The 16412-nt window shown below is 36.9% G+C and overlaps 1 protein-coding gene across 2 annotated transcripts; it reads left to right on the forward strand.

Annotated features, from left to right (window-relative positions):
* Positions 1-11825: 11825 nt before the first annotated feature.
* Positions 11826-14304, forward strand: LOC110895774 (F-box protein At2g32560). 2 transcript variants are annotated; one of them, XM_022143129.2, is made up of 5 exons: positions 11826-13087; positions 13161-13240; positions 13330-13499; positions 13723-13797; positions 13966-14304. In XM_022143129.2, exons 1-5 carry the CDS (start codon positions 12416-12418, stop codon positions 14151-14153), a joined length of 1185 nt encoding a protein of 394 aa, XP_021998821.1. In that variant the 5' UTR covers positions 11826-12415; the 3' UTR covers positions 14154-14304. The 2 variants fall into 2 exon arrangements, with proteins under 2 accessions (XP_021998821.1, XP_021998822.1); XM_022143130.2 differs by lacking the exon at positions 13723-13797.
* The last annotated feature ends 2108 nt before the right edge of the window (positions 14305-16412 follow it).

Consider the following 16412-nt stretch of genomic DNA (forward strand, 5'->3'; position numbering starts at 1 on the left):
CATGACAGGTGCTCCCCAGGGAGACGAACTAGGTTTGATGAAACCTTTAGCCAGTAGTTCATCCAGCTGGGTCCTTAATTCCTTCATTTCGGTTGGTGCTAGCCTGTAAGGTGCTCTAGCAATAGGTGCTGCTCCAGGAATGATATCGATCCTGAACTCCACTTGTCTATCTGGCGGCAAACCAGGCAGATCTTCAGGGAAAACTTCTGGATACTCCGAAATGACGGGAATGTCTTCTATCTTTGGTTTAGGCTCTTCAATGATCACTTGTGCCATGTAGATGACACAACCCTTCTTTAGACATTTTGAAGCTTTGAGCATAGTCACTTGCTCAGGCAATCCGTACTGGGTATCTCCCCGAATGGTAAGCGATTCACCAGCCGGAGTCTTCATCACAATCTGCTTTCTATTGCAGACGATTTGGGCCTAGTTGTGAGATAACCAGTCCATACCCAATACTAGGTTAAAACCGGCCAATTTAAAGGGAAGTAGAGATAGAGGAAAAGAGTGGTTCTTAATGGATATCACACATCCATCTAACACAGTGGAGACGGTTTCTATGGTGCCATCTGCTAGCTCTACCTCGTATTTCACATTTAAGGTTTTGACAGGCATATTCAGCAATTTGCAAAATTTATGATCTACGAAAGACCTATCAGCGCCTGAATCAAAAAGTACTCTTGCAAAGATATCATTTACGAGAAAAGTACCTGTGATTACGTTGTCATCCAGCACTGCTTCTTTCGCCTCCATCCTGAAGACTCTAGCATTGTTCTTCTTGGCCTCTTCAGGCTTCTTGGCATATTTAGGGCAGTTGCTTTTAATATGCCCCTTCTCGTTGCAGTTATAGCATGTGGCATCTTTTATCTTCTTGCACTCTATCGACTTGTGCTCTTTAGACTTGCATATCCCACATGCAGGTGCTCCTGAATTAGAATTGGATTCAAGTCTGCATTTTCCAAAGTGGCGTCTCTGGCAATTTATGCACTTTGGTTTTTCCTCTGTTTGCTGACTGTTCCTTCCAGACCCAAACTTCTTAGAATCAGTGTTTCCCTTGTGCTTCTTCTCTGACCCTCGTGAGTTATCATCCTCACGCTTCCTCTTACTTTCTTCAGATTTCTTTAGCGATCTCAACCTGACCGCATCTAAAGTAAGGGATAAGGAGAGATCAGCTGTTGACCTAAACGTAGCAAGTCTTGAAGCCTTAACACTGGCCTTGATTTCTGGGGCTAAACCCCCAATGAAGCGAGCAATTCGCTTGGGCTCTGGTGTTACTAGGTAAGGAACCAGTCTGGACAGGGTATTAAAACTGGTGAGGTAAGCTTGACAATCTAAGTTTGTCATCACCAATGACAAGAAGTCAGATTCAATTCTTTCGACTTCATGTTGAGGGCAGTAGTTCTCCATAATGAGAGTAACAAACTGCTCCCATGTCATGTTGTAGAGCGGGATTTTCCCAGAAGCTTGAATGAGAGACCTCCACCATGCCAGCGCCTTTCCTTTGAACGATTGGGATACATACTTTACTATATCCCTTTCAGCACATCCGCTGATGTCCACCACTGTATCCATTTCATCCAACCAGGTCATACAATCTATTGCTCCCTTTTCCCCAGTAAAATCTCGGGGTTTACAGGAAACAAAGTACTTATAGGTACAAGACTTGGTACGTGGTTCATTATCGAACACTGGCTTCTTGGATGGGACACTGTGTTCATTTGATGAATGACGATCTTCATCCTTCTTTGGTCCTTCATTTTTAGAGGGCGGCTTGTTATGAGGCTCTGAATGAGTTTTAGGGACAGATTTAGAGCGGGGTACAGATGAGGCTCGACTATGCGTCTCACTATACTCCTTAAGTTGTTCTTCTACAGCTTTAGATATAGCTGTGTTAATCAGTGAACGAAGCTCTCCTTTGGTTATATTAACCCTATCATTATCATCTTGGTTTTCCAAAGGATGACTGTTTATTTCGTCAGAGTCAGCCATGTAGTCTTTGCTGCTACAAAAAGAAGGTAGGGGTAAAGTTTATTTAGAAGTTTATCATGGAATTGCCCTTTATGGCAATTCATTAACCATGGTAACATAGACCATATCTGGTTAATTTGTTACTCACATTATTTTAGGATTTGAATATAACTTATCCTAATTACAAACAATATTGTTAGTGGCATAAAAGCCTAGTCACGAGGACGTTTTTATAATATTAGCCGGGATTACAGAGAATCAAGGCATGAAGGTTTGAACCGTAGTCCTTTTACCTTTTCTGACAGGGAGTCATAGACTACAACTGCCTTTTGTCTTATATGACAATAAATATGGCCCGTAGGCACTACACCACTAATGGATGTTTAATAAATTTGGCCCGTAGGCACTACATCGCTAATGGATGTTTAATAAATGATCATCTTCATTGATGATTTAACCCATGATTTACAACTCATTAATTTGGGCTTTGGAATCCTTAGAAGGATTCTTATATACGAATGACGCGTGCGATTTTTAACGAATCACATCTGCCGTGAACGTTAACATGTTTACAGAGGTTAACTGGGATTCTGAATCTTTTAATCAGGTCTTACCATCTTGGCCGGGTCTTATTATGACACCTGGCTAGGTTTCACTCTTAAGATTCTTTATTTAATAATTAACGTAGAACAATCCTTAATTGGAATGTTAATGAGGATCTGAATCTAATTATGGAGCTACCATCTTGGCCCTGCCTTAAAATGACACATGAGCTAGGTCTTGTCCTTTTTAGATTTTGCCATTTAATTATAATGGTAGATCTTATATAATATAGGAATGATATCTTAACATAATCGTTCCCTTTTTAAAAATTTTAAAACAAGTATATGGTTGCCCTAAACGAGACTTCTTAAGAACATGACTTGCCCATGCAAGGGCTAATCAGTAAAATAACAAAGAAGTAATGAAACGAAATGGAATTCGTCCTATGTTCTTGTCTAGACTCAAGAATGTGCAATTGCGTAACAGAGATTAAACACAATGGCTAGTGTTTAATTCACTCAGTGTTGGCTCTGATACCAACCTGTCACACCCCGATTTCCACGTGGTATCACCGGTGGGCCCGGTGGGGGATTACCGTGACGTAGTTGGCAACAATATAGTCAAACCACACAATTATATGAATGCACAGCGGAAGCATAAAGATAATATATTTCAACTTTAAGTGTAATATCAATGTATCACCATTGTTGAAATAATAATCCACAGGGGATCAAATAGAAATAACAAAAGTATTATTTAACAGACTTCAGGCATCTTAAGCTTGCGAGACTTCTAATGATGCTAAGGAGAAATCCCAGCCAATTACGCCTAGTACCTGCATTTAGTCTTTTTGGGGAAAATACGTCAGTTTACACTGGTAAATACATTCAACTGACACTTTTGTAAAATGTTTGATAAAATTGGTTTAAATGCTCAAGGCACAAACTCTTTATAACTTGGGAAAATTATTTAATATTATAATCTCGTGAATGAATTACATGTTCCTTATGCGTCCGGTAGCCCGGATCTAGTCCGGGTTAAAGATCAATAGACACACCACACAGCATATAACACCGTGGCGGGTAACCAACGGCTATGCTTTTATAAATATGGACATAATGCCGGGTGTACGCCTACACCCGAATGTCAAGGTCGTGGCCATTTCGTAAAATGCTGCCAAGGATATCCGGGACATGGTCATTAACCCCCCAAAGGCTTTTAAGTAACAAGACTGTTTTAACGAGCCAATCAAATTTATTACCCACTCAACGTGGAGGATTTGATGCTCGATCAAGCAGTATGTTATATACCGTAGCCCAAGCCCGTATAACGGAAAATAAGTTAAAAGTATTTACCTTTGCAAGTATAATCCTTAATTGAATAAATCACAGATAGCTTTTACTGGTCTCCTATTCTGGAACGAAGGTTTTAAAATAACCTATTAGAATCCTAACGGGTCTTTATATTTGCCGTAGCTTAGACCGGTCAGTTTCAAAGGATAGTTACGATTTAATCGCGTGAAAGGCGAAAACCGTGAATGGAGTGTGATTTTGACCCAACAAGTTTGAAGACTTGTTTTATATGGGTATAATAATCATACTCTGGATTTTGGGGTCAAAACAATATGGTTTGACCCGTTTCGGCTAACTTATGTAAACTAGTTACATAAGCCGAACCGTGCGCGCTAAAGGCGCAACGGGTAACCGTAGGAGTCCTACACTGATTTCCTAAGTCAATATGCCTTAAAGAGGTTGTGGTATCAGTAGGATACCTTCCATAATGCCCGTAACGAGTTTAAGTTCATAATATGCCCTGTAGGGGTAGTTTGGTCTTTTTAAAGATTATACAAGAGGTTTTAGGGTTCTACAGGAAATCTGAGTTTTCCGAACAGTTTATAAAGTCTAAAATACTTTATTTATTATTTAAAATCAGTAGCAACTGGAATCGGGTCAAAAGACCTTGTAGAACTCAAGTTATGGCCGAAAAGGGCTTATTCGGTATTTACCGAACCGTTGCCATAACCGCAGGTTATGAGCAGGTCAAAAATAATTAAAAATCTTTAAAAATCCCAAAATATTATTTTACATCAGTGAGTAAAAGGTTTGGTGTCGAAATCCGGGTTTAGATAGGCGTTATGCTAATTGCGCCGTTTATTACAAAAGTTTTTCTTTAATTGCGCTATTTAGCATAACTCATATTCTGGACCTCGGATTGACGTGAAATTTTAGGGACATGCTTAGAATTCAGTAACCAAGGTTATGGTCCTTTCACATGTCCGAAATTCTCGTTTTAATTCGAAAAGGGCGTTACGGTCAACTTTTAAGCATTTAACGGAAATGTGTAAAAGACTTGGACAAACGACGAACCGGTCACAGCGGTTATACCATCATGTAACCTGGTCCTAAGAGATTCCTAAGGCATATCTAAATCAAACTTTAACGGGTCAGAACTGAAGTCAATGCAAAAGTCAAACTTTTGTGACTTTCGGCTCCGAACCGGGTCTAAACAGAAAATGGTCGGATCAAACAAGCTTAGTCTAGCTTATATACTTATTATCATGTTTTATGAGTGTTCAAACAGGTTACATATCATCTACATTACAGATTATGCAAGAAATCGCAAAATGACATTTCTGTTGACTTTTTCTAAGCACGTTTGACTCGACATTTGAACTAGTTAGAGTGGGAATCAGAGGGTGCCCTTTTAGGGGTTTAATGCCCACATGATTACCATCTTATAACTATCTTTGATTCGACAAATCACTAGACCATTCATGATTTATCGCAAAGTCAATCGTTAATTACGACGGATTGACTTTTAGGCTAAAACCATTGAAAAATGAAACCACAAAGGGTTAGGCAACTTACAGAAGCTTAGTTCACGACTTAGAATGATAGAGGAAAGCTTTGGAGCTCCAGAAGTGAGTTAGAATGCAGGTTTGAGGTGTGATTCATTAGTGTGCAATGTAGTGCCTTTTATAGTGAATTTCCAAGCACAAGATCACTACAACTCAACCTACAAGGGAGTATGGATGATCAGCAGGTGGCCCTGGGTGCTAGGGGGCATGTAGAGGGCGCCCATGCTTCAATTAATGCAGCAATGATCGTTCACAAGCTCAAATCATGCATCTGTCCAAAGTTTCTGCATCTGGGGGGTTCACGCGGCCCGCATTAGATTTCATGCAGCTTGTACGCGGGCCGCATGAATCTTCATGTCAGACGCGTATCCACAGGTGGCTCGCGGCCCGCTTCAACTTGCTTGTTTCACTCAGGCGGGCCGCCTGAGGCCTGTTTTCAAAGATTTTTAAATCTTTTGTAATGATTAACCGAATCTTTGGTAATTAATAACCTGACCTTTCAGGTTCGAAGGGGTAACTTTGCGATTTGGCCCTCGGTTAATTACAATTAAGGGCCTCGTGCCATTTACCCGTACTGTTAAGTCCCCGGTTAGTTTAGTTATTATCCGGAAAGCCTTAACTTTCATTGTTGACGCTTTTAACCCCTCTCGTACGAATTTGATCATAACTTTCTCGTTTGAAAACGGAATTTCGCGAAATTTATATAGCATATTCTAGTGAGCGTATTTTACTGTTACAAAGCCTCGGATTCGTCAAAGGGTCACTCAGAGGTATAATTAAACATGTTGACACAGTTAACCCCTGCAGCTTGTAATCTCTCACTTTCTTCCGCGTTTCGCTTCCGTATGATCCATGATTTATTCGTTTGGAGGTACGAGCATCGTTTAGGGTTACTATACAGTATATTTACCCTTTGTTGACATTTATAACCCTCGAATTTACATACTTTCAAGGTTTGTCAACTTTAGTCCTTTATTTAGTATCTAATGCTACGTGTGAACTAATGACACGTGTTAACACATTATTGGACACAAAATTTCGAGGTGTTATAGGTAATTTGGTCATTTTACAGGTTTTGTATATATATGCAGTGGGTTATATGAGCTTTAAACTTGCAGGAGTAATTTGGTCATTTTACAGGTGTTGTTTATATATGCAGTTGGTTATATGAGCTTTAAAGCTTGTAGGGGTAATTTGGTCATTTTACAGGTTGTGGTATAGATATGCAGTGGGTTATATGAGCTTTAAAGCTTGCAGGGGTAATTTGGTCATTTTAAAGGTGTTGTATATATATGCAGTGGGTTATATGATCTTTAAAGCTTGCAGGGGTAATTTGGTCATTTTACAGGTTGTGGTATAGATATGCAGTGGGTTATATGAGCTTTAAAGCTTGCAGGGGTAATTTGGTCATTTTACAGGTTATGGTATATATTTGTCAGGTCTGTGTATATAACAGGTGTTTATGAAATGGGTCAAAACAGTTGTGGTCATTTGATCAGTTTGGAGTTGTGGGCATTTGATCAGTTTGGAGCTATTTGTTTAAGAAATGGGTCAAAACAGATATTGGTGCACTAATATGTGTTTGGCTGCACTTTCATTTGGTCAAAACACACAACAGTTTGCTGCACTAATATGTGTTTGGTGATTATGTTTGGCTGCACTTTCATACGGGTCAAAACAGTTGTTTGGTCACTTATGTTTGGCTGCACTTTCATATGGGTCAAAACAGTTGTTTGGTCACTTATGTTTGGCTGCACTTTGGGTCAAAAACTGTTGGTCACTTATGTTTGCATGCACTTTCATGTGGGTCAAAACAGTTGTTTGGTCACTTATGTTTGGCTGCACTTTCATATGGGTCAAAACAGTTGGTTGGTCATTAACTTATGTTTGGCTGCACTTTGGTTTGGTATTTACCAAATCATGACAAATGGGTCAAAACAGACTAAAGAACTGTCATAACAAATGGGTCAAAACAGACTAAACAACTGTCATTAATAACTTCAATATGATACAACCTAATTAAATCACTTGTTCAAAATGTACATCCATAATGCAATGACAAAACACATAGTAAACAGAAATGGTTGCTTCCACATGGACTTTTTGCCAACAATTTGTCTTTTCAGCATCGTGTTCTCTTCGAGTAGCAACTTGTTCTGCAATTCCAAGTTCTCATTTTTCAATTCTTGATAACTGACTGGACTTGAAGTACAGTTTGAATGTGCTTCGAAAAATTTGTCGAAATCTTGTTTCCACATAAAGAACTTGCAATCGGATAACTACAAAACAATATACCAACCTCAGTTTCAACAAGAATTTAAGTTCAATCCATAAGCAAACAACTTACAGGCCATTGAGGGCAACCATAAAATTGATGACCATGTCGAACACTTTTAGGACCAGCGATGCGAAGAACAGCAACAACTTCATGATGAAATACAAGTTTCCATCCAAATCAACCTTGAACAATTTAGGGGTTCGGTTCACACTCCACGATTAATTGGAAGATGAACTCATCTCGATTAGGGTTTCTGTGGTATGAATCGATGAAATTGTGGGATGAATCGATGAATTGGGGGGGGGGGAATCGGAGCATCAGCAGTGATTATGTGGGATGAATGGAGATTAGGGTTCATTTGGGGATGTCTGTGTTATAACAAGAAGGAGACATAACACCTCCTCATCCACATCAGCATGTACAATCAGCCATATGGTGCCACGTCGGAATGTACAATCAGCCAAATGGTGCCACATCAGACAAATGACTAACCAAGTTAGAGAATATTTAACTGAGTGGTGCCAGTGCAAACAAAAAGTCAAGTTGGGGGTGCCGGGTGTCAAAGTGTTAGTTGCGGGTGGCATCGGCCAAAGGCCGATAGTTGCGGGTGATAAAATCCAATAACCCATTAAATTTTTCAGTTGGCATGTGCCAGACATATGAGGGTAGGTTAGTAATTGTGCTAATATAAAGGATGAAAAGTGTAATTTAACTCATCCTCCCTCTCTCTCTCAAACACTCATCACCACCACCACATGACTCCAAACCACCATCTCTAGCCTCCCCTGCGCATCTCAGCCATCCCAAGATCTCCCTCATCTAAACCCCTATAAATCTGAACTATTTCAAGCTTCGATCAACTTCTAAAAGAAGAAAAAAACCACCAATGCCTGTAACCACACCACCGTTGCAACCATCACCACAATCATTCACCAAGTTTCCAACATTTGTTTCTCCATTTATTTAGCTTCTCTCTCTAAAAACCCTTTTTTTTCTCTCTAAAAAACTTGAACTTTTACAGATCTACCACTTGAAAAGAACAGATCTAGAAGAATGGAAGTTGATTGATTGAGTGGTGGTGGTGAATTTGTGGTGGTGGTTGTAGTTCCCGACTAGTGGTGGTGGTGGCGAATTTGTGGTGATGAGTCACTAGCCCTAATATCAGTGGCGGACCCAGGAATTTTTTCATGGGGGTGCGAAATATTTTAGGCCCCTAGGTATATAAAAAATCTAGTTCATATCGGGTTGTATCGGGTCGGGTCATGTAACACAAAAGAATATCAAGCTAAAATTTATATAATTATCAAAAACTTGTCAAACGTCGTTACAAACATATTTAAAATATCGCTCTACGGGTTTTCATTTTTTGAAATCTATCAAAACATCCAGAGCTACTTTTTCTAAGTAAGTCTTTCTCTATATAACATATACAACTAATTTCAACACTAAAGACTTAAACAATCATCACCAAACTTCATAATTTTCAACTTTAAAATCAAGCACTAGTTTTAATTGTTGATTCCTTCTAACTAACCATTTAAACACACTAAACTTTAACTAAAACAACAAAATCAACCAACTAAAGTTTCAAAAAACCACAAAACAACTAAAATTTCAAACTTTTTAACAATTGTATTTCTCCTAAAAGTTTAAATAAAACAAGAAAACAAAAAGATAATCAAACCATACCCGAAAATAGTGATGAGATGCTGTTTTCGTGAGTTTGGTAGCCGAAATTGCGGTGGGTTGGGTTATTATATTTTAGTTCAAATTAGATTATTAGATTGGGTTGGGCTTGAGTTATGGTGTGTTTATTGGGTTAAAGGTTAAGAGAAAGTTAATTGGGTTAAATGAAAGTTAATTAGTTAAGTGGAAAGTTAATCAGATTGTATTTAAAAAAAATTAGTGTTTACGTAATTTTTATTACAAATTCATAAGATTTTTTTCCTAAGGGGGCGGTCGAAAATTTCCAAGGGGTGCGAACGAAAATTTTCAAGGGGTGCGGTCGGGATGTTACCTGAAATTTAGCATTAAATTTTATTTTTTCAAAGGGTGCGCCCGCCCACCATAAGCTACATGTGGGTACGCCCCTGCCTAATATACATGATAAATCTGAGAATTTATGACCAGAATCGTATCACATTGTCCGCTGTGATTAAATTGATAATGCTATTTGGAGTTGGTGATATAAAATGTCCACTATGATTCACATGTACCCAACTTTTAATGATGGAGTGATATAAATCAAATAACAAAAACTGAATATAATATACTAGTGGGTGATGTGTGGTGGTCGTGGGTTTTGTTTTTGTTTTATTTGTTAAATGGCTGAGAGGGTGATTCCCGTTTGTCAAAGAGTCGGGTTGCTGGGAATTAGCCGGAGTGACCCTTAACTACAATGGTAGCTTGCTGGGAACTCACAGGAGATGAGGGAGAGAGAGTAACCTTTTTAGAGAGAGAAAGAATATGGGTATTTATATTTGTTTTCTTAAGTTTTTAAATGTTATATTCTTATATTTATTAGATATTACAATAATTAGGTAAAAAGACGAAATTGTCCTTATATGAATAGACATAAATGAATTTTTTTTTTAACCTGATTAGTGCTAAAGGACCAAAGGTGTAATGCTTTTAATAAAAAAAGGATTGTAACTATAATTATTGAAGTTAAAGGGTATTCATTGCAATCCGGTACAAACATAAAAGCCGAAAAGTGTAATTTACCCAATAAAAAATTTAGATTATTGATATATGTGTAATTAAAGAAATACATTCGTAACTATTAGTGATACAACAACAACAAAGTGATCATTATGATACACCTGTTTTAATCCATGTCGTTTGTGTAGGATTTGAACCTAAAATCTTCACATCTCAAACTCAGGTGTTTAAATACTTTGCATTTGTCCTGATATAAAAATACCTTACATTGGGAAAAAGGAGTATGTGTGATTTTCTTGTTTATTAAACACATGCATACTTTCTATTTATAAAAAAACAGTGGAATTGATATTTTACTTGTATAATAACATGTTATCTTAGGGAAAACTTACAGAGTCTACAATATGAGTATCCTGTTAACAAGCGAGTAGGATCGCGTAGCCGTAAAGCATAGTTTATGTCCTACTATGTGGTTTTAGAGGTTAAGATGGGAATCTAGTGGAATGTGGATTTTGTCATAAGATGTTTGCTCGGTAAAACATGTTTTCAAGTATTGAACTTCTTTGTAAGTTCGTATCTTGATTCAATATGAGATCTCTATGTATTCAATATCAGATCTCTAAGTACAACATTAAGCTCTTTTAGTCTTGTAACTTTAAGTTTGGTACTATGACTAAGATATTTTAATTGTGTTAGTGTACTTCTTGAATGTATAGGAATCAAGATTGATGAGATTGGAAACCACTATTGTGACATGGGTCTTGGATATATGTGGTGTGACCACAATTATTTTTTCTCAGATGTCGTGACAATTTCTTTAAAGGCGAACTACATTATTACTAAAATCTACACCATTTGTCTCTAATGAAACTAGAACTCTCATCACTTTTAGAGAGTGACAAAACACCCCGCGGTATGCGGCGGGTATTCATTTGGTTAACCCCCGTCTTGCGCTAAGTAGTAAGTTGACATCGACAAAAAGCGGTAAAAATCGTAAAAGAAATACGAATTTATACCGCTACGTGACGTAAAGCGCAGTGAAAGACACATACAAACTGGCATAATACATACAAACTCGAATTTATACTGACATGACTGATTATACCGATAGATCATAGATATAGTTTTAAAAGTGATAAATACAACTTATTTAATGTGCTAATATGATTTTTTTATATATAAAACCATCTGTTATTTAATAATAACAAGAGTATGTTACTTTAGCCGCCAAAAATAAACTAATGTATGTTTGACTAAAAATTATAGGGAAATAGTAAGGCTTGAAGATGAACGACATAATTCAATTTTTTTTTTGAAAATCACCTAAAGCTAAGAGTACAACCAACCAAGATAAAAGTTGTTGTTTATTTATAATGTTTAAATGTTTAAATTATTTGATAACATTAATTAACCGCAAACAACCCACCATCTTCCAATAATGTCATGCATACATTTATCGGTAGTCCGGTATCTCCTCCAAGTTGATCTCCAATGGCATAGATTACAGCCACACAACCCTATACTAAATTAATACGTATTCTCTATCTCTATATATATATCACCTGTTTGATAAAAGTCCCTAAAAAGAGCAATACATCATAATTCATTTCTTTTTGTGGGTTTGAGCTGAGGGAAAATTTGTTTTTTTTTTGAGCTGTTGGTGAGGGGGAATTTGGTTCAATCTCCCTCATCTCCAGTCTCCATCTTCACCCTTTTTCTCTTTGTTCAACCCACAAAAAGATCTAATCTTAATTGCTTTGTTTCTTAATTCTTCTTGTTTTTTATGCTTTGGTTGTTGCATCACACCTGTTTTTTGGTTCAATCTTGATCACCTAGATTCATATCTGTTCCACATTTGATCATTTTTTGTTCATATCTACATCTTGTTTGTGTTGATTTAAATCTGATCCCATATTCATAGATCTTTTATAGGATCTTTGTTTCCCCATTGAGACATATTGTAAATCTTTTTTCTTTGAGAAGACGAAGCCCACCCCGGGTTTGGTGGGCTTCGTATAAATCTTCAGAAGAAGAAAAATAAACCCATAAATTTGAAAAAAAAAATTTTTTTTTGAAAGATTCTTCTTTCTCCAAATTTTGAAATCAAAATGCTAATCTACTTTGTTACTTTCGTCTCTTTTATCTTCTTTTATAAATACTCTCTTCCCATCAAGCAACTTCCACCATGGTCTAACGAAACAAGACTGCTCTCTTTACAATTCTTGGAAGATTTATCGATCCTATTTCCCTCGGTTAAATCTTTAAAGAATGCACTCTCTGTATACTTCAACACAAAAATGGCATCATCAAAGGCGAAAAGAAAATGCTATAGCAAGTTGAACACAAATACAATGGAGAATGTCGAAACCACTACAACAGCAGAGTCGTCAAGTCTATTGGATTTGCCTGATTTAGCATTGGAAACCATTCTTGAGAAGCTTGAGCCTGTTGACCTTTGTAAAATGGCTTGTGTTTCATCTCAATTAAGGGATATGTGTTCGAGTGAGTACCTCTGGAAACAACATATGAAGCGGAAATGGGGTAGAGTTTTCGGTTTTGTTGCCAAGAAGGAGTGGCTGTTACATGTTGCATCTCAAAAAAACATTCTTGATGGGGCGGAAAGAAGAGGCTTTTTGTCTAAACTCTGGCCTGTTATGTTGTTTAAATCTAGTGATGAAAGAAAGTCGAGTCAGCCACGTGACACTTGTTCGGCTGTGTCATGCTACAGAGCCCTTGAGACCGGGAGGTTTTGGTTTCCCGCTCAGGTTTTTAACCGTGAGGTATCCTCTTCTTTCAGTTATCAGTTCATTTTCATGCCATTCAACTGGTACGTAAAATTTCTTGGTTTTACAGAACGGGCATGTTGGGTTTGTGATGTCAAGCTATGATGCAGAGCTCAGTTATGATTCTCAAACCGATACTTTCGAGGCTAGGTAGGATTCAATAACAATATTTAAACTGCTTACGAATATATGCATAAAGCAACATGAAGTTGTAAGATTTGATGATTTTGGTGGAGCAGATATCCACCACATGGGCAAAGGGCAGAGAGCGGGGTAACATGGGATAGGCTAAGGGAAGTTCCTGTTGATAATTCACCACATGATCTTCATATTTCAACATGTTTAAATGATTTAAGACCCAAAGATCACATTGAGATTCAATGGAGAAGAAACAAACACTACCCTTACGGTATGTTTCTGTTCTACACACGATTATCATCCTTCAATGGTTCATGATCAGATCTTAGGTGGTTTCCATTAGGACACATAGAAACTAGAAGTGTAGTACCAAGTTGCATGAAGAAGCATTACTATGTTCATTAATAATTGGAAGTAACATTGAAATCAAACTCACTATATTTGGAAAAAGATATAAGGAGTTCCTATGAGTGAAAAATCACATTCTTTTGCAGGTTGGTGGTATGGTGTTATAGGGCACTTAGAATCATGTGATGCTAATAACACTTACTGCAGGTGCCACGAAAGCGGTGAGAAGTTCTTCAATTTTCTTTCAAAATACTTTAGGCGTAAATCTGTCTCATTTGGTTAAATTTTATTTAGCCCGAACAACACACCCATTTTCTACCTCTACAAAAATGATCAAATGATATTAGTTATGAAGAAATGATTAAAATTTAGGATTGATGATGTGACAGATATGGTGGTGTTGGAGTTCAAGCAGTATGCACCTGGTTCCCGATGGAGACGTATGACGCTCAACAGGAAAGAACATCGTGAAGAAGGAACTGAGACCGAGGGGTTTTATGGAGGAATTAAAAAGCTATGTAACAAGGATGAGATCACTATGTGGCAAAGATTTTGGCCGAATGATATATTGGAATAACTAAGCATAGCAAGTAGAGGTTAAGTTTTTTTATATCTTTTTGTAGGATTATATTGGCTAAATGGAGATTAACACTCATATGGGTATAACCCCAAATGTGGTATAACCTGCAAATATAATCTTTTGGGATATATACCTCCTTTTAGTCTAATCATGTGGTGTAAAGTATATGTGTATGTGACTAAAAGTAATCAACAGACAGCCTGGCCTAACCGGAATAAACCCACAAATCTGCCCACACATAGCTAAAATATCCCATAACACCAATAGGATAGTTACCTAAAAATAATTACACAAATGAATTACAGATAAAGAAAATCAAGATCTTCGTTAAGGTCTCTGTCAGTAGTAACTCCAGTCGGTCACTGGTAGGAAGTTGCCTTTTTTCGGTTTTGTAACATTAGTCCTTTGGTGTTTTATATCAAATCCAACCAATCTTGAAGGGCTATGTCTATGGAGATGATGCTCAGGTCTTATGCTAAAATATCTAGTTTTTTATCATTAGCATTTGGGGTATTATTGGGAAAATTTAAAAGTTACAAGTATAAGGATTCATCTTATAAAAGAGTATACATGTTCCTACTGAAGACAAATTCTCAAGAGGTAAATAGCTTAAAATCTGTTTTAGACTTATCACCATGTCCTATATATAAATATATGTGTGTTTGAGGATCAATTACAAACCAATAAAATGGCCACACATTTATCTATACTATATTATAATGCATAAGGAGGGGCATTTTAAGATATCCAAAAAATAAGATTTTTTTTCTCTCTTAATTTATAGATACACCCCTAAAATGATGATAAATTGGTCTTTTAAACACTAGTTATATTTTAGCCCTCCATCTTATTACAATAAAATCCACGAGTCTTAACAAAAGTATGGATAATTAGTTACATTTTCCCTTTTCCATAACAAACTTATAATTATTTTATGTATTCTTGCCATATCTTATACACTATAATGTTTAAAAAAATCTAGGAGTACCGTGACGACATACTCATTTTTGTCGACATTTCAACATGCTCGAGACTCTCTATGTTGTTATCATTATCATTATTATTATTATTATTATTATTATTATCAATTTAATAATATCGTTTTGTAATATTATTTATTCTATATTATATGCATGAGAGATGGGAATTTTAAGATACCAAAAATATAAGATTTTTTCTGGCGTTAGTGCATAATGTACAACCTAAAATTAAGGTAAAATAGTCTTTTAACGCCAAATCCTCTTCAACCATTTTAACCCTATTTAAATCGCTACACACCGGCGGGCTCAATCGGACACGTTCTCCATTGTTCACCATATCGTGGGGAATACGTCATCAATGCTCACGCAATACAACATCTATGAAGTTCAAGAACATTGCAACAACACCTGTAAGTCATCAAAACTGAACCTGTATCATTTTGAAATCTGTAAATCGGATTAATTTCATGTTCAATTGATTATAGTTTCTCTTGTTGCGAAACTAAAGGTTCTGTCAGCTAGATCGAACACTGGTAGAATCATCTTAGCTGGCGAATTCCTTATTCTTGTGCCAAAAGCTGGCAATCCCCTCTCTTAGGTTCATCTAAGTTGATCTTTGTGCTGTTTGATTGTTAATTTTTCACATTAGATCTTTTTTTTTATTTTGTCAATGATTCATTTTCATAAGTGAATCTTGATAGTTTAGATTATTCAGGATGGTTGATGGGTTGAATTGCAAAGTCATCGCTCAACTTCCAGCAGCATATATGAGGGAGAAGATGCAAAATGAAGGTGTTATTTTCAACTTCATTTATGGATATTTAAATGATCAGAACTTCACATTTTGATGGTTCTAGAATATGAAAACCAATTGTTTGATCAATTTTTTATGGAGTATAGGGTGTTGCGAACGGTGGACTAAAAGATGAAAGCGGGTTGCCACATTAGAGTTTGATCGGATTTGTAAGTCAATATTATTTTCTGTGAGCCAAGTGGGCATAATTGGTTGCTTGTCAAGGTAAATGGGTCGAACGAAGGTCATAATGGCATGTGTTGAAACTGTCACACCCCAACCGATGACGGGATCATCGGGGCGCGACACTAGGCGAATCAGATTGCTCAAGAGAATCCATAACAACTATTTAATGACAATAATTATTAATATGTTTATTATCCCTACTAATAAACAATTATTTCAACAAACAGTAATAACGGAGTTCACATCCCTCAAACAAAAATCCAATCCGACAACCTAGATTTTATTTGGTGATTTTCT

Source organism: Helianthus annuus, chromosome 12, assembly GCF_002127325.2.
Source record: "Helianthus annuus cultivar XRQ/B chromosome 12, HanXRQr2.0-SUNRISE, whole genome shotgun sequence".
Taxonomy (NCBI): domain Eukaryota; kingdom Viridiplantae; phylum Streptophyta; class Magnoliopsida; order Asterales; family Asteraceae; genus Helianthus; species Helianthus annuus.